This window comes from Mixophyes fleayi, chromosome 1 (genome assembly GCF_038048845.1).
Source record: "Mixophyes fleayi isolate aMixFle1 chromosome 1, aMixFle1.hap1, whole genome shotgun sequence".
NCBI classification, from domain to species: Eukaryota; Metazoa; Chordata; class Amphibia; order Anura; family Limnodynastidae; genus Mixophyes; species Mixophyes fleayi.
In genome coordinates this window covers 317,505,750-317,529,656 of record NC_134402.1, presented here as the reverse complement: position 1 = coordinate 317,529,656, position 23,907 = coordinate 317,505,750, and the positions used below count along the sequence as shown (strand labels likewise).

Sequence of the window (23,907 nt, the reverse complement as noted above, 5' to 3'; positions counted from 1 at the left end):
AGGGATATCTAGGGTAAGAGCCAGGGGCGGATCCAGACTTTTGCTATAGCCCGGGCGATTTTAGGGGGGGTGATTTAGGCCCCGCCCCCTTTCTAATTTCTAAGGCTGCCGGCGGCTGCACAATATGTGCAGGTCCGCTCGGCAGTGACAGAGTGTTTAAAACACAATCAGAGCAGCCGGGCAGCACACTGTCACTGCTGAACGGACCTGCACAGTGTGCAGCCGCTGGCAGCAAGCCCATGCTAGGGGGGGGCGATCTCCCCGATCGCCCCCCCCCCCCTGGATCCGCCACTGGTAAGAACCACGTCCGCACGGACTCTGTCTTTCTCCTGCTGATTATTACGCAAATATGCTAAATGAACTTTAAACATTGTATGTTTTATAATGGTGTACTTTAGACATTTTTCACTGCATATACAGCAGTAGCTGGAGATTTGCAGCAATTCTGGGAAGATAAATATTCATTAGAGAGAGACAGTGAGCATGGGGTAAAATCAATCCACAAATGAGATACAGAATCAGGCTGCTCCACCAAACAGATGAATTGCCATAGATACTGAAAATTATTGTAAGCTATTATTCTACTAGTAGAAGTATCTCTTTGGTTGCCTGCTTCAAGCAATCATGGATTAGATCTGAGTTGAACAGCACTGGAACAAGTGATGTTATTGTTTGTTTGTGTGAATGTGTTGAGCACTGTAATGTATATTGGTTTGTAAAAGAAAATAAAAAAAAAATATATTCTTTTTTTTTATAAGATCTTACACTATCTAAAACTATGTGAATAAGCAGCACTGTCTTACTCTATTGTACTTTTAACTTACAGTAAAATGAACTGACCACAAAGTGTCTGCTGCTGGCTTATTTCAACAAGTTTTTTTTTTTTTTTTGCTTTATCATATGGAAAAATTATAAATTTAATAGCAGAACAACAGAATAATAGAAGGGAAACAATTTTAAAATACAGTTCATCTATAAATTATTATACAACATGTTTCAAATCCAACAACTAGGGATTATTGTATAATTTTGAGGACATATTATAATGCACTTAATTATACTATATATGATATAGGAGACATTCCCCACGTGAGGTTTTCAATACACCACACTGCACACATTTATCTACATTTCACTGATACATTGATTTTATTTCTGTTAATACATTTAAAATAAAAAAATTAAATACTAAAGTTGTGTTTATTAGTACTGGAAGCTACATGATAATGAAATGATCAAAATAATAAATTAGTGTATTTCAATTTGTGCACCACAATATAACACTTTCTTTCTCTTTCTTCTTTATTGAATTTATGTTGTGTCGAGTGGTAGTACCTCCTGATTTATGTGGGAGATAATCAAGGCTGATACAATCTAATATATAAAAGCCTAGCAGCGTGTGTTAGAGTGTGTGTGTGTGTGGAAAAAACTACCAGGTGACAGAGTGCTCAAGCTGCAGCGACACCTGCTGGGCGGAGTTATATACTACACTGACCTACTAAATTCTTAGCATTATCTTCTAATCTAATATATAAAAGCCTAGCGGCGTGTGTTAGTGTGTGTGTGTGTGTGTGTGGAAAAAACTATTTTCTCAGAAAGGGCTCATCCAATTGACTTGAAATTTCGTATACTGACATTATTTGACAAATAAATTATAATAGTGAAGTCAGTTAACTTCCATCATCCCCCCTTCCCCCCGTGGGAGGGGTAGTAAAGGCTAAATTTACGAGTTGAGGGCTCAAACTCATTTTCGTGAGGTAATTTTACCTCATGAACACACATGCTGTGTTAGTGTGTGTGTGTGTGTGTGTGTGTGGAAAAAACTAGCGGGTGACAGAGTGCTCAAGCTGCAGTGCCACCTGCTGGGCAGAGTTATATACTACACTGACCTACTAAATTCTTAGCATTATCTAATATATAAAAGCCTAGCGGCGTGTGTGTGTGGCGATGAAGATGACAAGAACCTTTTTAACACCTTAAGTAGTTTGATTTGACTAGAATGCATGAGTATCATGCACGGGTTAACTTGTGTATATATAAAAATATATATATATATATATATATATATATATATATATATATACACACACACACATATCTGGTGCAGTATTTCTTCAAAACTATGGGGTTCCCATCAGGGCCCACATAACCATTAAGCAAACTAGGTGGCCATGTGCAGGGCAAACATTTTGGGGGTGCCTAAAACACTGAGGGCCTGACTCATCTATAAACATAAGTTAAATTGTGTGCCGTATCTTGCATAAAGTCACTCTTCGTATGTGCCAAAACGAGACTAACGCCAGTAAACGCAGTGCATGGAATTGATGGTTGCTCACCAATGACACTTTCCACTGCCTATGATTTGAAGGGCGGAACTGGAGTGGGAAGGGGTGGACTAATGTAGGAAATATACAGTTAGGGAGTGCCAAGGTCAAGCGCGCACATTTGTCCCATATTATACCCATATTCAAATGATAATGTTTCATAAATTCTGTTTGTACTTGTATACGGGCAGATGTGCAAGTTACATGCAACTTTTTTAACGCAAGTCGCTTTCGCATTTTGTTCTTAGATAAATCAGGTCCCGTAAGAGTGACATCATCCATATAGTGTTTTTATTTCCCCTGCAGCACCCCTGCACTGAGTGCCGGCCGTCCTGGAATTTAAATTAAACATTCCTCCTTATATAAAGAAGTTTATCACTGTTGCTGCAACACAGTTATAAGCAGAGGTTAGGGGTGGCTGGAGTTCTTTAATCCTACTTATTTTGCAGCAACAATTCAATTTCACCACCATCATTGCCCATAGATAATATAACAGACTATACACCTTTACATACCTGGGTGATCTGACATGGCTCCTGAGGAAAAATAATCATATTATAAATATTATTTCAAACTAAAACATATAATTTCAGTAAATACTAGATTGAATAAGGAATATAAGACATAAAAATAAATATGAGCAGTTTATTTTGAGTTTTGCGATTTGGGGTATTTATCTCCACTGGGAGATTTCTCTTAAATTAAATTCTGCCACATTAAAATTCCTATAGCTCTCAGAGATTTGCAGTGAACAAACTGGCTTTCAAATACACTATTGTAAAACTTGATAACACAGATCAAAACTAGAAAATTTGTCACATGGACTCACAATTAAATAACTGCTTCTCCTGGGCACTATTTGCCATTTGTGTACACTAGTGGCAATAAAACTTGTTTTTTTGCTGCTTATTGAATAATCCAATGCACAGGAACAAGATGAGAGCTGAGGTGACAAGAAACAGAGCCAAGCGTGGAAGAGGGGGAATTAATTGTGCAATTTCAATTGCAATACGAAATTTAATCAGAAATAAAGATGTAAATAGTCCTATCTATAGTGCTCCTACTACCTCAAAACAGTAAACGCACGGTTATATTGAGCACAAAAATGAAAGATCCTTGAAAAAGTTCACATGCTGAACGAAATGCGTTGGTTACTTTTTACCCATTCAGGTTACTGTAGTGAGCACGTAACAGCACTTCCGCGTATACACGCAAAGAAGATGATCAACACTCTAGATATCAGGGAAGACCTACATCTCTTCGGACACACCGGAGGTGAAAACAGCTATGAGACACTAAAAGAAGCAGTGCTTGGGATGATACCTGTAGGGATATCTAGGGTAAGAACCACGTCCGCACGGACTCTGTCTTTCTCCTGCTGATTATTACACAAATATGCTAAAGGTTGCTGTTTTAATCGTGTACTTTAGACATTTTTCACTGCATATACAGCAATAGCTGGAGATTTGCACAGTTATCAGCAGAGGTAAGGGGTAGCTGGAGTTCTTTAATCCTACTTATTTTGCAGCAACAATTTAATTTCACCACAATCATTGCCCATAGATAATATAACAGATTATACACCTTTACATACCTGGGTGATATGACCTGGTTCCTGAGGAAAAATTATTGTATTATAAATATTATTTCAAACTAAAACATATAATGTCAGTAAATGCTAGTTTGAATAAGGAATATGAAACGTAAAAATAAAGATGAGCAGCTTATTTTAAGTTTTGCAATTTGGGGTATTTATCTCCACTTGGAGACCTCTCTCAAATTAAATTCTGCAACACTAACATTTCTACAGCTCTCAGAGATTTGCAGTCAACAAACTGGCTTTCAAATACAGTATTGTAAAACTTGATAACACAGATCAAGACTAGAAAATTTGTCACATGGACTCACAATTAAATAACTGCTTCTCCTAGGCACTATTTGCCATTTGTGTACACTAGTGGCAATAAAACTTGTTTTTTTGCTGCTTATTGAATAATCCAATGAACAGAAACAAGATGAGCGCTGAGGTGACAAGAGACAGAGCCAAGCGTGGAAGAGGGGGAAATAGTTGCACAAGCAAAAATAAAGATGTAAATAGTCTTATCTATAGTGCTCCTACTACCTCAAAACAGTAAACGCACTGTTATATTGAGCACAAAAATGAAAGATCCTTGAAAAAGTTCATATGCTGAACGAAACACGTTGGATACATTTTACCCATTCAGGCTACTGTAGTGAGCACGTAAAGGACCTTCCGCGTATACACGCGAAGAAGACGGTCTCACACTCTGGATAAACAGGGAAGACCTACATCTCACACCGGAGGTGAAAACAGCTATGAGACACTAAAAGGAGCAGTGCTTGGGATGATACTTGTAGGGATATCTAGGGTAAGAACCACGTCCGCACGGACTCTGTCTTTCTCCTGCTGATTATTACGCAAATATGCTAAATGAACTTTAAACATTGTATGTTTTATAATGGTGTACTTTAGACATTTTTCACTGCATATACAGCACTTTATTTACACTGGACAAATATTTACATACTATCTGAGCGCCCTCTTTTCTAATATAACTGATTGAATGCATAAAATAGTATAGTAGTATTAGTGTTAGTAATAGTAGTATTTTTAGCTGCAGGTGGAAAAGAATAAGTGTAATTCTGTATTCTTTTAAATGAAGAATGAATAGCTTATCTGAGAGATTCTTCAACGGATCAACTTCTGACCAGCGTAATAATCCACATGGTACAATGGATGATTCTCTATCTGGAATATTGGCCCACGCAAAACACTATAAAACTACTATATTAGCATAGATTCACCAAAATATATTACCAAAATAAGCCACAAGGTCATCCATGTGCAATCAACAGTTCAATTTATTATATATCCACCATTAAAAGCATCTATATTTAAATATGTCAAGGAAGTGCTTATCTGATAGCCATTCCTTCACAATTGTGGGTCCACAATTTAGAGCAAACCCTCATGTATTTTCACTGGTTTTCCTGCAACAGTCAATAAATGGTATGGAGGCCACTCTATGGTTTTCAACTTTTTCAACGGTGTGGCCTCCAATTATTACTTTGGTCAAAAATTGATCGATTGAGGATTCTCACAAATAAGACATTCATTCTTCTCTATGCATTATATTTATATCTTCTAATAGAGATCAGCAACATTTTTAAAACATTTCTGTAACATTTTCCTCTTGTTCCCCATTTGCTCACAAAATTTTGCATGCTTCACCAGTGAATTTTATATTTAACTTGCCCAGTCCTATTCCAATCACACCACACAGTAGAATGAATTGACAGTCTCCATCCTAGTTCTTTTGATAGACTGTTTGTAAATTTGCCCCCCATGGAATTTTATATGGTAATCCAAACAATAGCGAGGCTCAAAGATTGTAAACTTCGCAACTCTGTGAAATGGATTGTTCCGTGGCAAAACTCAGCTTGTGTAAAATTTCACCGGAGTTTTGTTCCTCTCTACTGCCAACATTCTCAACCAGAAAACTAGTACAATTAAGGTCATGCCAAGACCCACTCTGTTCATGCCCAAAACATACCAATTTTTGGTAATGCATAGCCAACTACCCACTCCCCTTTTGGATTGGAAATCTGAACTATCCCACACAAACTACAACAATATTATATAGGTTTTGACAGTGTACTCTGAGTTTTGACAGTTGAAGTAGTATTTCTCACCTTTTTTTATAGGAGAGCCAGGGAATATTTTTCCAAACATAGCTGCAAAACAAGTCCTCATATTGTTAAAAAGCAATTAATTTTTTTAAAATATTGATGTATTTAACATAAAATGAACCAAAACCATAAAATGAACCAAACATCATACTATATTTTAATTTAGTCTGTCAGTGTTTTTCAGAAAATTAAAGTTTTAGTCACTCATACTGTATGCTGTGGTTATTGACAGTTTAAATAATGAATCAGCAATCAGTCAGATGCCAGACTTAGTTTACATTGACATGGGCAGTCAACCCGCTTTGCCCCTTCACCTGAGCTGCATTCTATTGTACATAATGGAATAGAGCAAAATACAGCTTAGGTGGTGCTTTGCAAAATGTATCATTACAAAAGGGATCATTAATCTGGATGATTACTACAAGAACTGTTTATATGGCTGTTTGGGGCAACACAGGGATAATGCAGAATAAGGCATATATACAACTTATTCTAGTGTTTTCAGTCTATGCTCTGACCTGCGTTTTCCCTTCATTCCTCAAACAGATGTGTGAAATGTTCTTTCATATGTCAGTGGCCAATGATCCCCATAAAATGCAATGTCTGAGTTCTATTCTGCTAATTTTAGAACTTGGGGAATGTAATTGTGCAATATAAGCTGACCACCCGAGTGCATGATTCTTAAGGTCTTGTGCACAGCTTTTGCAAGCGTTTCATGAAGTGACTTCTCTGTGGCCGAAATGCTTGCAATCTGCTTTAAATCTCTATAACAACTACTGCTTTCTGTTCGTAAATGGCTAAATCATTATACATACATGCAGAATTTTTTTAGGGCAAATCACAATACATCAATTGACCATTTTAATTTTACAAATATTATTTTTGCCTTCTAAATATGTTGTCTACACCAGGAATATATTTTTTTGTTTCTTAGTCTCATTCACATGGATGTATTTTGCATATTGTTTTCTAGGAAATTTCTTCAAAGCAGCAATCCCATATAGAAGGTTTCTTTTTTATTTAAATAGTAAGGTAAGTACCTTTTGAGCATGCATTTGATTTTGTTAGCTGAGCTTTTGTATTAAGAGGTGTCCAGTATGGCTGTAGAGGGGAGGAGGAGGGGGATTTTATAATACACAGAGCGGACAGAGTTCATAGGGGTGTTCCAAAGCCCCGCTGCTCTGTACATCATGGTGACTGTGGTTGCCATGGTAATCCATGAAACTGTGCAGAACACCTACATTCTGTGCTAGATACCTACAGTCTTCTTATAGCCTGCCACAGTAATTTATATTTTTTGTGAGATTGCTACTTTCAGCCTTTAGTAAGATTTTAGTGAGAATTTATTGAAACAATTACTAGAGGTTTGAATTGTTTTTTAAGCCATTTACCCTCAGACTTTGTGTGTAAACCCTGCTCATGTTAATACCTGTTCATATGTTTAGCTTGTCTATGTTAATATTAACATGTGTTGGCTGCAGAATTGGTGGCAGTGATGCATGCCTCTCACACTCCTAATTTAGAATGGAATAGGAAATGTGATGTAAAGAGAAAGAGGGGGAGTACAAACAAATAATGCTGGAGTAAAAACAAATGATGGGGGTGTGGACCTGTCGATGGCAGTAAAAGAGGGGGTAAAGCTGAAAAGACAGAGAATTGCCACGCGCCTGGTGTTCGGCTTCCATAACCGAAGCCTGGCGCACTTACCTGCTTCCCGATGACCGCTACACTCAGTCATGGCTGCCCGCCATCTTCTCTTCTGCCTCCTCATTGGCTGGCTAATTTGGCTCCAAACTTAAAAGACACTTCCTCCAGCAACTCAGTGCCTGTTCTTTTATTTGCCTACCCTAGGTGCTAGACGTGGCTCCTTTCATCTCCTGATGGATTTCTACCTCTCCTGGGATTAATCAGCTGTCCGTAGACTATTACACCTCTTGTGTATTCTCCACCATCCCAGTGGTAAACTTACCGTCCACAGACTATTACACCTCCTGTGTATGCTCCACTGTTCTAGCAACATATCTGCCATCCGCAGATTATTACACCTCATGTTACCGTAACCCGCTCGCACTGCAGTTGGTGTCCTATTACTATTAGTTTCAGTGACTTCCGCTATAGGTCTCGCCTGGTACTCCCAGTAAGTGCCACGGCCTGCGGTGCAGATGAAGCAACGACGAATCCTGGCGAACACCATCTGCCCGTTAGATTTTGCGCCTTGCTGGAAGTAGCGCTAAATTGGGCAGACCAATAATCCAAGTCTACAGAACCGTGACAAGAATAAAGTTGAGAGCAAAAAATACCAAGAGTTGTAGTGCTAAGGCAAGAGAGGAAGTATCTTATCTTATAGAGGATTAAGTACAGTCTGGAACAATGAGGAATTGGCCAGTCTGCAAATGAGTAAGTTTGAAGGCTAGTCATAATACATAACTCCCAAATTTAGTCTCAATACTCTAATGACTGAGCAATCCATTATGATGGTCTCCGCAATGGTGGGCATGTGGGCATTCAATGTGATCAATATGCCTATCAGCGACTGTGCGAAGCAATTGAGGAGCACATATATACATACATACATACATACATACATACATACAGGAGCGGTAATTTTTCTTTGCAAACAACAGCTTGTAACATTATTAGAACAAATTATATGGTGATGTGTCATCAGTAACTGTTGCAAAAACAATTCTATATCTGCACCCAATAGGAGGGTAAGATATTGCAACCCTTCCCTCTGGTCCTGCCAGAGGGAAGGGTTGCAAAATTGAAACAGAAGGATACTCAGGGACTGGGTGAATGACTTTGTTTAGCAATTGATTTGTTTATGCTCAAGAGAAAGGATTAAAAAGGCTACAAGAGACTCTGCTGAGTCTACAGAGAGAGGGACGGAAGTTGCTTCTACCTTTGAACCAATGGGTCGAGCTGTGCAACAAACTGGTCGGAGCATTGGTAAAGGCCCCCACTGCTGGCAATATGGACATTTATCTCAAAATTCCCTGGGTGAGGCAGTGAGTACCAGTGGCTCACTTTTACACTAAGACTTGGATACACTAACAGGATGTCATTTAAGTACCCCATTTTGTCCTTCCAGTGACAGAATCAAAAAGAGAGAACACTGGAAATTAAAATCAGTAGATATTTATTAAAACAATAAGTAATATTTTACTTACAAGTAGGTACACTTTATAGTGTAGGTATTACGGTGGACAGCAGTTGTTTCATTGACATTGGGTCGGAAACCGATGAGGTTCACTTGTATTCCTCCATCCAATCAAAACTTGTTTCATAACTATATCACTCCTGAGATATGTTATTGTTGAAGCACAACTTTGTGAAGCATGTTTGGCTTGTGGATCATCATCATCATCAACATTTATTTATATTGCGCCAGCAAAATCTGTAGCGCTTTACAAATGGGAACAAACATTTATAAGACAATACTGGGTAATACATACAGAGAGGTAAGAGGGCCCTGCTCACAAACTTACAATCAATGGGACAATGGGAGTGTGAAACACAGGGACATGTGCTACATCATATTGCATTTGGACCAGCTAGAATGCAAAGGTAAAGGTAAATATTCAATGGGCTGTGTGATCAGTCACACAGCAATGTTGCTCAGAGGGTTGTTGTCTTGTGTTAGTTGTGTAAAGGGTAAACAAACTTGTCTGAAAAGGTGGGTTTTCAGAGAACGCTTGAAGGTTTGAAGACTAGAGGAAAGTCTTACTGTACGAGGGAGGGAATTCCACAAAGCGGGTGCAGCCTGAAAAAGGTCCTGTAACCGGGAATGTGAGAATGTTATGAGAGTGGAAGAGAGACGCAGATCTTGTGCAGAACGGAGTTGTCGAGTCGGGAGATATTTTGAGACAAGTGAGGAGATGTATGTCGGTGCAAATATTCCTTATTCCAGGGAATATTAGGGCTATTAGATCTGGAACCTGTGAGGATCCCACCTATACCATCTGGAAAACCAGGAAAGTGGAGACTGAGTACCCCGGGGATTTATAACAACAAGCATCATATACCTTTTTGTCTGGTAGGGAACCTAATAATCTCATGATCCAGTGTTTCTTATATACTTTTATATTTGTTTTTTTGTCATATATGTGTAATAAATATTTTGTAGCTAAACGGTATCACACTAGATCCGTTTGTTTTTTTCTTTGCATTGACATCTGAGACTATCTATTTGGGAAGAACTCTCTGATATCCTCATGGAGGATCTCAAAGAAATTTAAACCAGGCCTTCTATTTTTTTCTATCTCGTAAGTGTTTTCACTTAAGGATTTGGGTGAAGAAATAATATATATATATTACATTGAACACGTTTAAACACTCAAGGCATTTATGTATTTATCATCTGGTGAGTGGAATCACATAAGAAGAGAATCTTGAATGGAAATTGATTATGGATTGATTACGTTTCGAAAAGAGCAATATTTATTATATCACAGATCATTTGTTATTACAATATTATACTATGTTGTATTTTTATATTTTTTCATGCTATATTATCATCGTGTAAAAAACGGAGAAAAAAGATCAGAACACTCAGAACACTATATATGACACACGGATCTACTCCTCCCTAAAAATAAGTATTTTGAATATTTTTATTTTATGTGTTTTCATTAGAAGGTTGAATTTGCAAATTCACATCTGCTTACAAGATCATTATTAGGAGTATGTGTTGATTCTACACATAATTGTCCCATTTGGGATACATCCATGTGAGTGCAATCAGCAGCGCTGAATACTCCTATATATACATTTTTATATCCCTGTATGGAATACCACAGAGTAAACACCTATCAGCTTCCCCAAATGAAAGTCACTAAATTCACTTGGCCAAGCCAAATTATTCTCTACCTTGGATTTAGCAAGCAGAAACTGGTAAGTACCAGGGGCAAAGCAGGACACAGAAAAGACCATTTATTTCTCCAATGGGGTTGAGCTTAATCATGTGTCTTTTTTTCTGTCTAATGCCCCAGGGACATTCCATAGCCTAATGGAGAAGTGTTTAGGTGATTAAAACTTTGAAACTATTCTGATTTATCTAGGCAGCATAATCGCCTTCTCCAAATGACTGCCTGGCTCAGTATGGACTTAAAGTAATGCCCAATAAGTGTTATCTGCTGTCCAAGGAACTCTTAGATCTGGGACTTATAGTCAATGCATCAAGTGTGGTCCCAGTCCTGACACAATGCAGGTGGTGCAGAGATGGGCAACCCCTAAAACTGTAACAGAGCTTTGTATATTTTAGGGATTGGTAGTGCTCTATCGTAGGACTTTACAAAGATAGCCACACTTCTACACCAACTGCTGTGGTGTCAGCTAGTCTCACCCAAGAGGGTGGGTGTGGCTCAAAGGCTAGAAGGATGTTGATTAAATATGCAACATGCAACAGTGAAAAGTGTATGAAAACGCACAGTTAGACAACACAGCAACTAACCATCATCCCTCTTTTCTCTTTTCATCTCCAGGTATGTTCTTCCTCTGCTATTCTGAACTTCAATAATTTGTGTATCTCATCCCTACAACTGTGTGTTTAAAAAGTATGCAATATGAAATTGTTATCTATCGTTCTAACTTATGTTGGCCGAGTCTTTTATTGATGCCTTAATTATGATAGGTATCGGGCCTCCTCTAGCCTATTGGACAAATATTTTTCTTTTCCTTTGATTAGCTGACCAATTAGCACAGATGTAGTGTATTCCTAAATTAGCCTGACTACATATTAGCTTCAGTCTATGGGGTGACATATGTGGGGTGAGACGTATGTGTGTTTTCTGCACTAAGTGAGTTTTCGCAAAAAGTGTATGAAAACGCACAGTTAGACAACACAGTTGGACAAACATTGGACAGCATTTTATTACTTCCAGGAATAAGCTACATCTACCACAGCCTATTTCTGCATTACTTGTCTATCTACACGGAACACTGCAAGTATGTAATTCTTTTAAATCCTCTAACTTTGTGGCTTTTACTCTTGAATCACAATGATTGTCAAACTTTTGTTGAACTTTTGTCCTATTTATTATCTCTAACAAGTACAGTCTCCTCCTGATGCCAGGAAATAAAAGGTCAAACATCTTACAATCCCCTTACCTATCTTTTTCTCACTCTGCTTCTATTAGCTGGTGATATATCACCTAATCCAGGTCCCACACACTCCTCACACACACATACATCAGAACACTACCGCTGTATAGCAAACTTAAAACACATCACCTGTCTCCCCTCTCTTCCAAAGTCCTTTAAATGTGCCCTTTGGAATGCACGCTCTGTTTGCAACAAATTTACCTCCATACATGACCTCTTCCTCTCAAAAAACCTTAACCTTCTGGCAATAACAGTAACATGGCTCACGCAATCAGACACTGGCTCGCCTGCAGTCCTTTCACATGGTGGCCTCCATCTCACCCACACCTCCAGACCTGAAGGCAGACAATGAGGTGGGGCTGGACTACTTCTCTCCCCACAGTGCACCTTTACAGTTCTACCAAATGTCCCATCACTCGCGTTCACATCTTTTGAAGTACATGCTATTCGCATTTTTAATCCATTCTCTCTACGTGTTGTGGTGATCTATCGTCCCCCTGGACCACACTAACAATTTATTGAGGATTTCTCTGCATGGCTCCCTCACTTATCTTCAGACATCCCCACCTTCATCCTGGGTGATTTCAACATCCCCATTGATAACCCACCTTCCAAAGCTGCTCCCAAACTACTCTCTCTAACCTCCTCATTTGACCTCTCCCAGTGGATTGAATCATCTACTCATCAGGATGGCCATTGCCTTCATCTTGTTTTCTCTAGACTATGCTCAGTTTCTATTTCCTTAACACACCCTTCACCCTCTCGGATCATCACTTTATCAGCTATACGCTCACCCCCACTCTTTTAACCTCTTTATTGTCTAACTTTGCCAAGCCTCCTCATACCCGCAGAAGTCTTAATTCTTTTAATCTTCAACAATTTTCCACCTCTCTCCAACACCTTCTCTCCCCTATCTCTACATTCTCCTCCCCTGAGAAGGTAGTACCTCATTTTCACCAAACCTTAGCAACGGCCCTTGATCAAGTGTCAGCCGTGGCACACTATAGCAACGCGAAATCTTCCAAAACTTTCCCGTAAAGCAGAACGTCACTGATGTAAATCTCGTACCTCTTATGACTTCTTCACATATACTTCTAACTACCGCTGCTATCAAAATTCTCTGGACACTGCAAAACAAACATACTTCCAATCTGTTATCTATGCTCAGCCTTCAAAACGCCTTTTTAACACATTTAAATCTCTTCTCAATCCAACCACCCCAAACCCTACGTCTACTTTCAGTGCCCAGGATCTTGTTTCCTACTTCAAGGGCAAGATTGATAAGATCAGACTAGAAATGGTGTCTTCTTCCACGATCAGCTCAATTCTTTCCCAGCTCTGACACTCTCTTCATTTGACCCCACAAATGAAGAGGAAATTTCTATTCTCTTCTTATCTTCCTACTCTACCTCCTGTCCTCTTGATCCTATTCCCTCGCAAATTGGTAGATCCCTGTCTCCTGTGCTCATTTCACCTCTAACTAAAATCTGTAATCTCTCACTGTCCACTGGCATCTTTCCATCACTATACAAGCACGCAGTGATTACTCCTATTCTGAAAAAACAAGATTCTGACCCAAACTCTCTCTCAAATTACTCTCCACGTGCCCCTCGCAAGCTTGCCTACACTCACCTCACACGCTTCCTTTCCGCAAACAACCTGTTGGATCCTCTTCAGTCTGGCTTTCATTCTTAACACTCCACAAAGACTGTGTTGACTAAGGTTGTCAATGATCTGATCACTGCTAAAACAAAACATTACTCTCTCCTAATTCTCCTAGATCTCTCTGCTGCATTTGACACCATTGACCACTCTCTTCTCATACAAACGCTTCAATCCCTAGGACACTGTTCTATTCTGGTTCTCATCCCAACCTTTCTAATCACTCTTTCACTGTTAATTTCTCTGGGCCCACCTCTGCTCGGCTTCCTTTATCAGTTTAAGAATGGCAAGGCTCAGTGCTAGGTCCTCTGCTGTTCTCCATCTTTACCACTTCTCTTGGAAATCTAATAAGCTCCTTTGAATTTCAGTATCATCTCTATGCGGATGATACCCAAATTTATCTATCCTCTCCTGATCTCTCGACATCTGTGTTGCCCCGTGTTACTGACTGTCTTTCTGCCATTTAATCTTGGATGTCCTCTTGCCAACTCAAACTCAATCTTTCTAAAACAGAGTTAATAATATTCCCACCCTCCAACAAGAGCATACCTGACATTTCTATCTCTGTTGATAACATGACCTTAAACCCCACCTCTCAAGCTTCCTGCCCAGGTGTGATCTAGGTGTGAACTTTGACTCAGAACTATCCTTTGTTTCCCACATCGACTCTATATCTAAATCATGTTACGTACATAAAAAAAAACATTTCCAGAGTACACACATATCGTATAAAAGACACTGCAAAAACCTTAATTAATGCACTAATCATCTCCCGCATTGACTATTGCAATTCCTTTCCTTCCCCAAAACAGACTCAAACCCCTAAAATCTATTTTGCGCACAGCGGCAAGATTGATTTTCCTTGCAAATCTGCTGAATCACTTCGTATGTCTCTACACTGGTTGCCTGTTTTCTACCGAATCCAATATAAAATACATTTACTAACCTACAAGGCCATCAACAAAGCTGCACCAACATACATCTCCTCTCTTGTCTCAAAATAGTTCCCAACTCGGCAACTCCATTCTGCACAAGATCCACGTCTCTCATCCACCCTGATTACATACTCCCATACCCGGTTACAGGACTTTATTCGGACTGCACCCACTCTATGGAATTCACTTCCTCGCACAATAAGAATCTCCTATGGTCTACAAACTTTCAATCGTTCTCTGAAAACCCACCTATTCAGACAAGCTTATAATATTCCTCAACCACCCACTTAACCAATTACCACCCATTACATAATTTCACACAAGACAACTACCCCCTTACAGACATTGTTGTATGACTGGATCATTTAGCTTATGAATCACTTTTACCTTTGCAGTCTGGCTGGACCGAAATACAAAATGTATTTCTCCCATTGTCCCATAGATTGTAAGCTTGCGAGCAGGGCCTTCTCACCTCTTTATCTGTTTTACCCAGTTTGTTTAATAGTTTACTGTGTTTGTCCCCAATTGTAAAGCGCTACGGAATATGTTGGCGCTATATAAATAAATAAATGATGATGATGATGAATAGTGAGTCGTACAATCATGATATGCTGCAGGGGGTGCAAATGTGTGACCAGATTTAGAGTTGGCAAAGGAGTACCTCGTAGCTCTACTCTAAATTGCAGTGTAAAAATAAAGCTACCAGTATTTGTGTTATACTTGCAAAAGTATTTTCCATGTGTATTTTCCTTGTATATAAAAACAATTGCATTTGTACCCCTTGCATGGCAACATGGTTTGTCCAGGTGCAAGTGGACTCGTAAGGGTACGGTTTGAAAAAGACATATGGGTCTAGGGAGAATATTCATCTTGATGGTATTGACATGCCTGAGCCAAGAAATAAATCATAGTCAAATAATAAATTAACAAATCATTCTTTATATTGGGAAAAAAGTGAGCATAATTAGCTTGATAGGGCTGATGATAATTTTCAATAATGTAAACACAGAGGTAATTAAGCTATTGCAAGTGCCATCTGAAGGGCAATTGAAATTCTTGAAAATCCAAAGCCTCTTTTTTGTGCAATAATTTTATACCCAAGGTAAGTATAAGTACAAGGTAAGTATAAGTCTCAATTTCTACCAAGAGGGCCAGATGTGAGTTTTTTTGCTGAGGGACCGTAAGAAGGATTTTGTCGGCATATATAATGTGATTTTGTGTTCAGTGCGAACTTAAGTGGGGGCAGCCTTGCCTCTTGCCTTTAATGATATCAAATAGCGACACCGTTTTTCAAAAACGCGACCGAGGAGTAATACAGAATATATATGTGAGTCCGAAATGTAAAGCTAGTAAGAGAGAGGCTGATATTCTTTAGTTTCTAGAATGATTTAAATCTATTGTACGTCTGAAATACTCCAATATATAATGGCCGGGGACAAAACCATCTCGGTTGGGATGAATGAAGACAGGAGAAGAGCATTCAACTAATTGGCTAAGATGGAAAATGTTTAGCTCTAGGTTTAACACGAAAATGAGCCTATAATTGGAGCAATAAATATGATCTCTCCCAAGTATTGGGATGTTTGCCTGGGTATTTGCAAGGTCAAAAGCTACCACATATAATATACTATTGAACAAATTAGATAATTTAGGGGCAAGAACATCCAAAAAATTTTATAATAGTGAATGGTAAAACCATCTGGACTGAGAGCCGAGGATATCTTCAAAGATTTAATTGCTTTCTGCGTTTCTTCCAGTGCATTATCTTCATTTAAAAACCTCCTGCTTTCTGTAGACATCTTGGTATGGTTTTGGTACTGAGATATTCATCCATCAGCTCTGTCTTGATTACAGGGCAGGGTGAGGAATTTAACAAATTATATAGTGTATTGTAGAGATTTTATTGAAGTGCTCGATGATGGAGGCTTTAACATCTTGAAAAAGGATGGGGTCCAAGAGAAGGGAGTCATATAGTTATTCGCTGCCTTGGGATCCACAAAGGTAACTATTTGAGCCTCTGTTGTTGACTGCTTTAGAAAAGTTGAAACTAGGAGCATATCAATGTGGGTATATGTCTGGTGCGGAGAGTGTTGGGTGTTGCCGACATATGTCATACTTATTGTGCAGCTTAAGTTGTGATGATAAGTCATAGGACTCCTTGGCTTATTTGTAAATGAAACGGGACATTGCTGGGAGAGTTTTATCAGTCATAGAGTGAAGTACTAGATTAAAATTGCCTCTACAATTAAGTTTTCTTGAGCTACTTGCCCAATGTGTCCAAAGGCTCTGGTAAAAAAAATATTTTTGCTCTAGGAAGGGGGTAAGAGCTCCATGTTGAGGAGGGCCTGATTCAGGCAAAGGCTAAGTTGTAAGCTTGTGTAGTGATTGTTTAGAGAAATGCATGGGGTGTGGAAGAAATAGTACATCTGGGTCTAGAGAGGTCTGCTCAAATAAGATCTGACACATGGAAAAGGGAGCCAGACAATATATTTAATTTAAATAAAGCTCCATCTGTGTTTGTGCATGCTTTCTCAAAACCTGCAAAGGTGACAACTTGTGGAAGTTAATCTGCAGATTCTTGGGTCATGTCGGAAGGTCAAATGAGGATGCTGAGTCTAACAAACTTCAGGGGCATGCCAAGTGCTTTTTATGCATAAGGTTGCCCATCCAATCATCCATTCAATGCTATGCAGAGCAGCGGTGAATGGGACATACCTCAAAACTTTCTGGCCGCTAAACAAAGCAGTCTTGATGATAGAGCCCTCAACTGTCTTGACTGTTGGGACAGTTGGAAGGTATGGCAAAGGGAAGGGTATATGCAGGGCCCTCTTAAGAACATCTTGAGCCCCCGGGCAAAAAAATAATAATAATTATATATATGGGCCCGGCAGCCCAGGGGGGCCCATCGGAGGCAGCAAAAAAAACAAAACCTGAAAAAAAAGAAGAAAATACTTACCTTGCGGTCAGCTGGCGATCCGGCTCCCACCCTGGTCTCCTCCTCCGTCGTGCTCCGCAATGGATGTCGGGCGGGCATGATGACGTCACGCCCGACATGCACTGCGAGCGCCACACGGAGGAGGAGATCAGGGAGGGAGCCGGATCGCCAGCTGACCGCAAGGTAAGTATTTTCTTCTTTTTTTTCAGGTTTTTTTGCTGCCTCCGACGGGCCCCCCTGGGCTGCAGAACCCCCGGGCACCTGCCCATTGTGCCCAATGGGAAAGACGGCCCTGGGTATATGAGGTTCAGAGAAAGGGGAAAAGGTAAAAATAATCATATATCAAAGCAAAAACATTTTACTACAGCAGTCTCACCACCATCTAACTAAGGAATGGATTAATGTTAAAAAGTTTTAAAGTGAATAAAGTCAACTGCTGTTGATAAGCTGAGCAATACCATCTAATCTGCTAGTGAGTCTTTGGACAGCCCAAAATGTAGCAATAAATATTAATGTTCTTTACTATCATACTTCTCATTTTGCAATAATGTTTCTGTATACCCTAGACCAATGTGTGGAAAGACAGACAATCAAGTTACAAGTGTATCTAAAAGTTTTCCCTGAACAGCACAGAGTACCCCACCACCCAGCTTAGTAAAACATACAGCATACACAGCTGTCAAAAATGTAAACATAGTTTGGTTTTCATTGCTAACAGATAAAAAGGACAAAATTATCAAGATATATAGATAACAGGTGTGCCAATTACTAGAAAACCGCCACATAATAAAGTCTGTGTGTATGAGTCTTTAGTGTGCTGGAATAAATTTATTGAGTATATTACAGCTCATTTTTTATATGTACATGAAGGATTCACCACATTATTTTTATTTATTACCATCTCACAAAAATCTACAGCACTTTTAGATCAAGAAAATATTTTGCTTTGTTTAATAAATAATGTTAAATAAGCATTATAATCGAATGCTACAACAATTAACAACATATGGTGAATAAAAATATTTTAGAAGTATCGTAAATGCACATAACAACTTTGCTCAATACCAGTCAGCTTGTTTTTCTTAAGAAACAATCCACTGGAAAGCGGCTAGCAGGAGTTTGGTGGTGAATACTTACAGTAGTGTAAAGGAGATATAGTTTAATTAATGTATTTTATACACAAACTGCATTATTGTGCTTATTCGTACCTTTGATGAGTTCCCGAATGATGTTATCAGTTGAAGGTGCACTGCCCCATAATCCTAAGGAAAGAAGACAAATGTAATTATACCTGATATTCAGATAACTGGCAGGGTCATCCTCAACTAGTCGAATGTAACAGGTACAAAGGTGTCCAAACAACTAATAATCAAGGACTGAAATACTGTAATTAGCATGGAGATGCTAGCACTGTGTTACCTGTAGCTGGGGAGCATGTTAAACAATTACCTAGTGAGCTCCAATCAAAATAGGTTTAATGTAACTCAGTTCCGCTGCGTTATTTCAGCTTTGGTGGATGGGAAAAATTCTGTGCTTGCACCCTAAGACTCACTTCTAATTGATTGTCTATTGGTTCTTTAAGTTTGGATCACCAAATCATACAGTGTTAATGTTTTAAAATTATTGGGAAGAATTGGCAGGTGACTTATTTTTAATATAATGCAATAACACACTGTAAACTGTTTTCCCTTTTTGTACTGCAGTTTCCCAAATGTAGCTTAAAAAATATTCAAGAGGACACATCTACAGTATACATGTATATATCTGCAATTGTTACTAAGAATACCAACAAAGATTAAGTTGAAACACTTAATATTGGTCCAGAAATATAAAACAGTCTAGCACCACTAGCGAGTTATAAGTGGTAGTCTGTGGGGGTTATTTACTAGCAAAGTGCAAATGTGCTGTACCCCATAGCAAGCAGTCACGTTTTTTTTGTGTAATATTTGATAGATAAAAGCTAATATCTGGTTTCTTACTATTGGTTATTGCACATTTGCATGTCTGGACAGTTAGTATACAGCCCCATATGCCTCAGTTTACCTTGGAGATAACAGAGATCATTCTCAGGGTAATTCTTCAGTAAGTCTCCTCCTTTAAACTGGCTACCAATGAGCTCAGTATTTACATATGATTTATATGCAGGAAATCCAGCCAAGTGTGGTGTGAATTCAAACCAGGCTCCTGTAATAAGAACATTTTCCTCAATTATCAAGATAATACAGATATTGCCTTTTCATGAGTGCATCAATAGTATAGTAGGTTTTCTGTTTAAAGGGGCTTATTTAATACATTAGTGCAATATGCTCTTAGAAAGTTGTGATATAGTGTATTGGCACTGTATTGTATCAAATATTTTTGTCCCTATTACTAATACACAATGGTAGAACATTTTATCACAGATCTACGACAATGTGTTTACACCCCTGCGTTTATACCAAGTAAGCTGCATTAACCCATCAATATCAAAATCAGTCTCTATCACTGCTTAGTTCTGTATTGAATAAAACCTAAAATTTTAACATTGAATGGTTGGTGCCTGATTCATCAAGACATGTTTCTGCCGATTTTGAGCACATCGTACGCAAAATCAATCTACGCATGTCCAGAACTGAGACATATGCCAATAAACGTAGCCCTCTCTGCTACGGAAAAGACACTTGTATGATTTCGAGGAGTGAACTGGGCAGGGAAGGAGTGTTTTGCTGTAGTCAATGTACAGTGAGAGCATGCCAAACTCGAGCGCATTCAGCCATGTCTGAATCAAGCTCTGCTACGCAACTCAAAGTTACTTGTTTCCTTTGCTGTATCTCTTGTACCAGCTACAGGGTTAATCTGAGTCCTGATTCTCCTATGCATGCTATAACATGTGTTTGCAATCAGGAGCAGCTGTAAAAAATTATTTTTTGCTCATTACGCATTAAGAACATCCTAAGAAATATATTTCATGGGAAAAAAATTATTAAAATTTTCTTTTTACTGTTTTATCACCAGTGCCTATACTATTAATAGGTGACATTCATTTAAATCCTTTTTTTTCTGTGCGTTCTTTGGGAAATTTATAATCCACATTGGTATTGGACGTATCCTGCAGTGTCATGTGTAGCAGAACACAGCAGGCCTACATCCAAATTCATCAACGCATGTATCTTTAGATCAATTCCTTGTTGAATTCGGGAGTATGCAGAGTCGATTTACATGCGTTTTTGAACATATGCACGTTTCGCTCAGAATACACGTCTTTATGAATCAGTTCCTTAGTGTCCAATGATTAATGTGACTGCATTAGCCCAACCTTTATATAGGCCACTTTGAACAAAGATTCATTTGGGATGGTCCTTTTGGGGTGAACTTGATGCTCTATGGCCGTTACATAGACAACCTGTTTTTTGTTTGGGAAGGAGATATAGACTCTATTCACTGTTTTGTCACACACCTTAATCACAATTCCGATAATTTAAAATTCACACTTTCAGTAAGAAAACAGTAAATTTCTTAGATTTGACCCTCTCGGCCCAAGACTCACGCATTATTGTTTCAAACTAGAGATGCTCACTGACCCCGTGTTTTTGTTTTGGTTTTGGATCTGGATTACCTTCGTGTTTTGGTTTTGGCTTTTGGTTTTGGCAAAACCACCCTTGCGTGTTTTGGTTTTGTTTGGTTTTGGTTTTCAATTTGTTAAAAAATTAAATTTATAATAACATAATTTAGTGCTTGGATAAGTGATGTAATTCTACAGCTAATAAATGTCAAAGAGCACTGAGCCCCCAGGGATGTGTGATTTTATCAGACACACACCATTCCAGGGTGCCAGACAACGCACTAAAAAGAGCTATTGAAATTCAAAGCAAAAAAGGCAGTTGGGTGTCTATCTATATTTTATACCCTACACTTATAGTTAAATTGGAAAAAAATCAGCCTGCAAAGACTGGACGATCAATCAAAATGGCCAAAGCAGATTTTCTCTTTGGGTCTACATTATTCCCAGACATTAAAATTTAAATAGAAAAAGAAGCCGCCGGCAGAGACTGTACAGTAAAATAGAAATGGCCAAAGCAGATGTTCTGTTTGGGGGCCTATTATTGGCAAACCTTATTAGTGCAAATTATGAAAAATACTGTTTAATCCCTGCTAAGCCCTCCTTAATTCTACAGCTACACACACCAATCCAGGGTGGCAGGCAACATTCTAAAAAGAGCTATTGACATTCATAGCAAAAAAGGCATTTATAGTTAAATAGAGAAAGAAGAAGCAGGCAAAAACTGTACGTTAAATTGAAATGCCCCAGTATGGAAAGGGACTGTCTGACATTTCCATATCAATTAACTCTTGAAAATAATCCTCCACCATCCTTTGCATGTTAATAGTAGGATTGGTTGGAGTTATGGGCAAGTTCACACATTTTTGGGTAAAATCTTTCAAACCAGCCCAGATGTAAAACTGTTGTGGTCTGCCACCTGCGTCATCCCTGCTTCTGTTTGGAAAGTGCAATTTAGTACCAGAACCTCACGTCCCAGAACTGCTGCCACTGGTGCCACACTGCTGGCACTGGTGCAGGACTTACACAAACAACCTCATCCTCATCAGCGCCCTCGTCGGCTACACAATTTTCCCCCTCATCCTCTTCTAATCCCAAAGTCTCATCCTCACTTGGTGCACTCGGGCTGTTCAAGCACACATCAGCAGAAATGCCGAAAGGGCCCTTCTTTATGGGTACACTATCAGAATGATCACGATTACACATACCACTCGCGGATGGACTCTCCTCAGGGATTGGTGTCATTTCTGATTCTGAGCATACATTCTTCTCTAATGCCTTAATGTTTTCTTGCAGCTCGGCTTTCACACGTAAGAGTAGTTGTGCACCACTTTTGGACTCCGAATTACTTGGTCTTGCTTGGTAACGAGTTTCAAGCCTGGTCTCCAGACGAAACGTGTCGCTTGTTTCATGCTGCTCTTAACATCGTGGAGTTTACAAACTTTCAAGATACATTGTATCTAAGTGGAACTTTTCCTTTTGAAGTTTGTTGTATATCCAGATTCTGTTTGGAGGTGCGCACCGAAGAATCTGACAGGACCTGCTGATTGCCGGAGTCACGCTCATAGCGAGAAGGTAAATCCTTTGTGTATGTTACTAAAAACACCACACGCTGATGATAAGTTCTATCAAGTCACTGAAGAGCGTTACTGGACCTGCTGTTTGCTGGAGCCATGTTTATACCTAGAAGGTAAAATCCTTTATGTTATACTATGATCACCGCTATACGCTGACGCTAAGTTCTATCTAGCGATTTCTGGAGCCATACATTGGAATCTCTACTGCTTAGTTGCTTTAGCGATAAGAAGATTCACTTACAAGCTCCGTTGATATCAGTTATTTCAGCGACTAAACCCAAACAACTAATGTGGGATTTTTGTGTTGACGATAATTAAGACACAAAGGAACTGATTTCCCTTTTTTTATATGGAAATGTATTATAATATCTCAAGTATATATTAAGGAATCTCTCTCCTTATACACCTATTAATCCACTTCTAATATTGGTGTATTATTTGGATCTGAACGGAAACTTATACCCTCTATATCCATCTTTACACAAGCAAGAGATTTATTTAGATCCCATTAGGAATTGTTGGACACTCCTATAGAGTTATAACCAATTTATTCTATACACTTCGTATAAAGATGCTATTACTTTATCATGTTTATTGATCATTGTGATATGTATTGATCACATCTGATTTTTTTATTGTGTTGTAAGATATTTTATTCTTGGCCAAGAATCTTTTTTATGTTTGCATTATTTGATTTTGACTCAAGTGATACATATTTGTCACTTTTTCTGTACGTACATATGTGCATTAGCTAGTCCAATAAAATCTAATAACGGTTATTCTGCGCATTTCATATGTTTTTGTTTTGGTTTATATCTAGAGACTTAACACTGTCTCTTTTTTGAAATTGCAGCATTTGATACCGATATCTCCACAGAAAAATACTAGCTTTAGAATTAGCGCCAGAGAATCAAGTTGTTTTGTTTTGACCCAACACTTGTAGTGCAAGTTCAGAAAGAAATTGTGCTGGTATGCTACAATTTCTGCAGGCAGAAAATTGTTTGTTTAGGAGGGAATATGACACTGCAAACAGTTTGTAATGTTTGGAAAAATGCCTCTTCTATACTCCTCTCTTTCTGCTCTAATAACTGATCTATTAACTGCTCTAATAACTGCTCTAATA

The 23,907-nt window shown here is 38.7% G+C and overlaps 1 protein-coding gene across 1 annotated transcript in view; it reads right to left on the bottom strand.

The window, feature by feature from the left end:
* The window catches only part of LOC142152885 (cytosolic phospholipase A2 gamma-like), a 208,483-nt gene that overhangs the window by 166,458 nt on the left and 18,118 nt on the right, over window positions 1–23,907 (bottom strand). The window contains exons 4-5 of the mRNA XM_075210016.1: window positions 19,713–19,853; window positions 18,878–18,931 (exon numbers count right to left, since the gene is read on the bottom strand). Of these exons, the coding sequence (XP_075066117.1) occupies window positions 18,878–18,931; window positions 19,713–19,853 (195 nt within the window). The remainder of the gene's footprint in view (window positions 1–18,877; window positions 18,932–19,712; window positions 19,854–23,907) is intronic.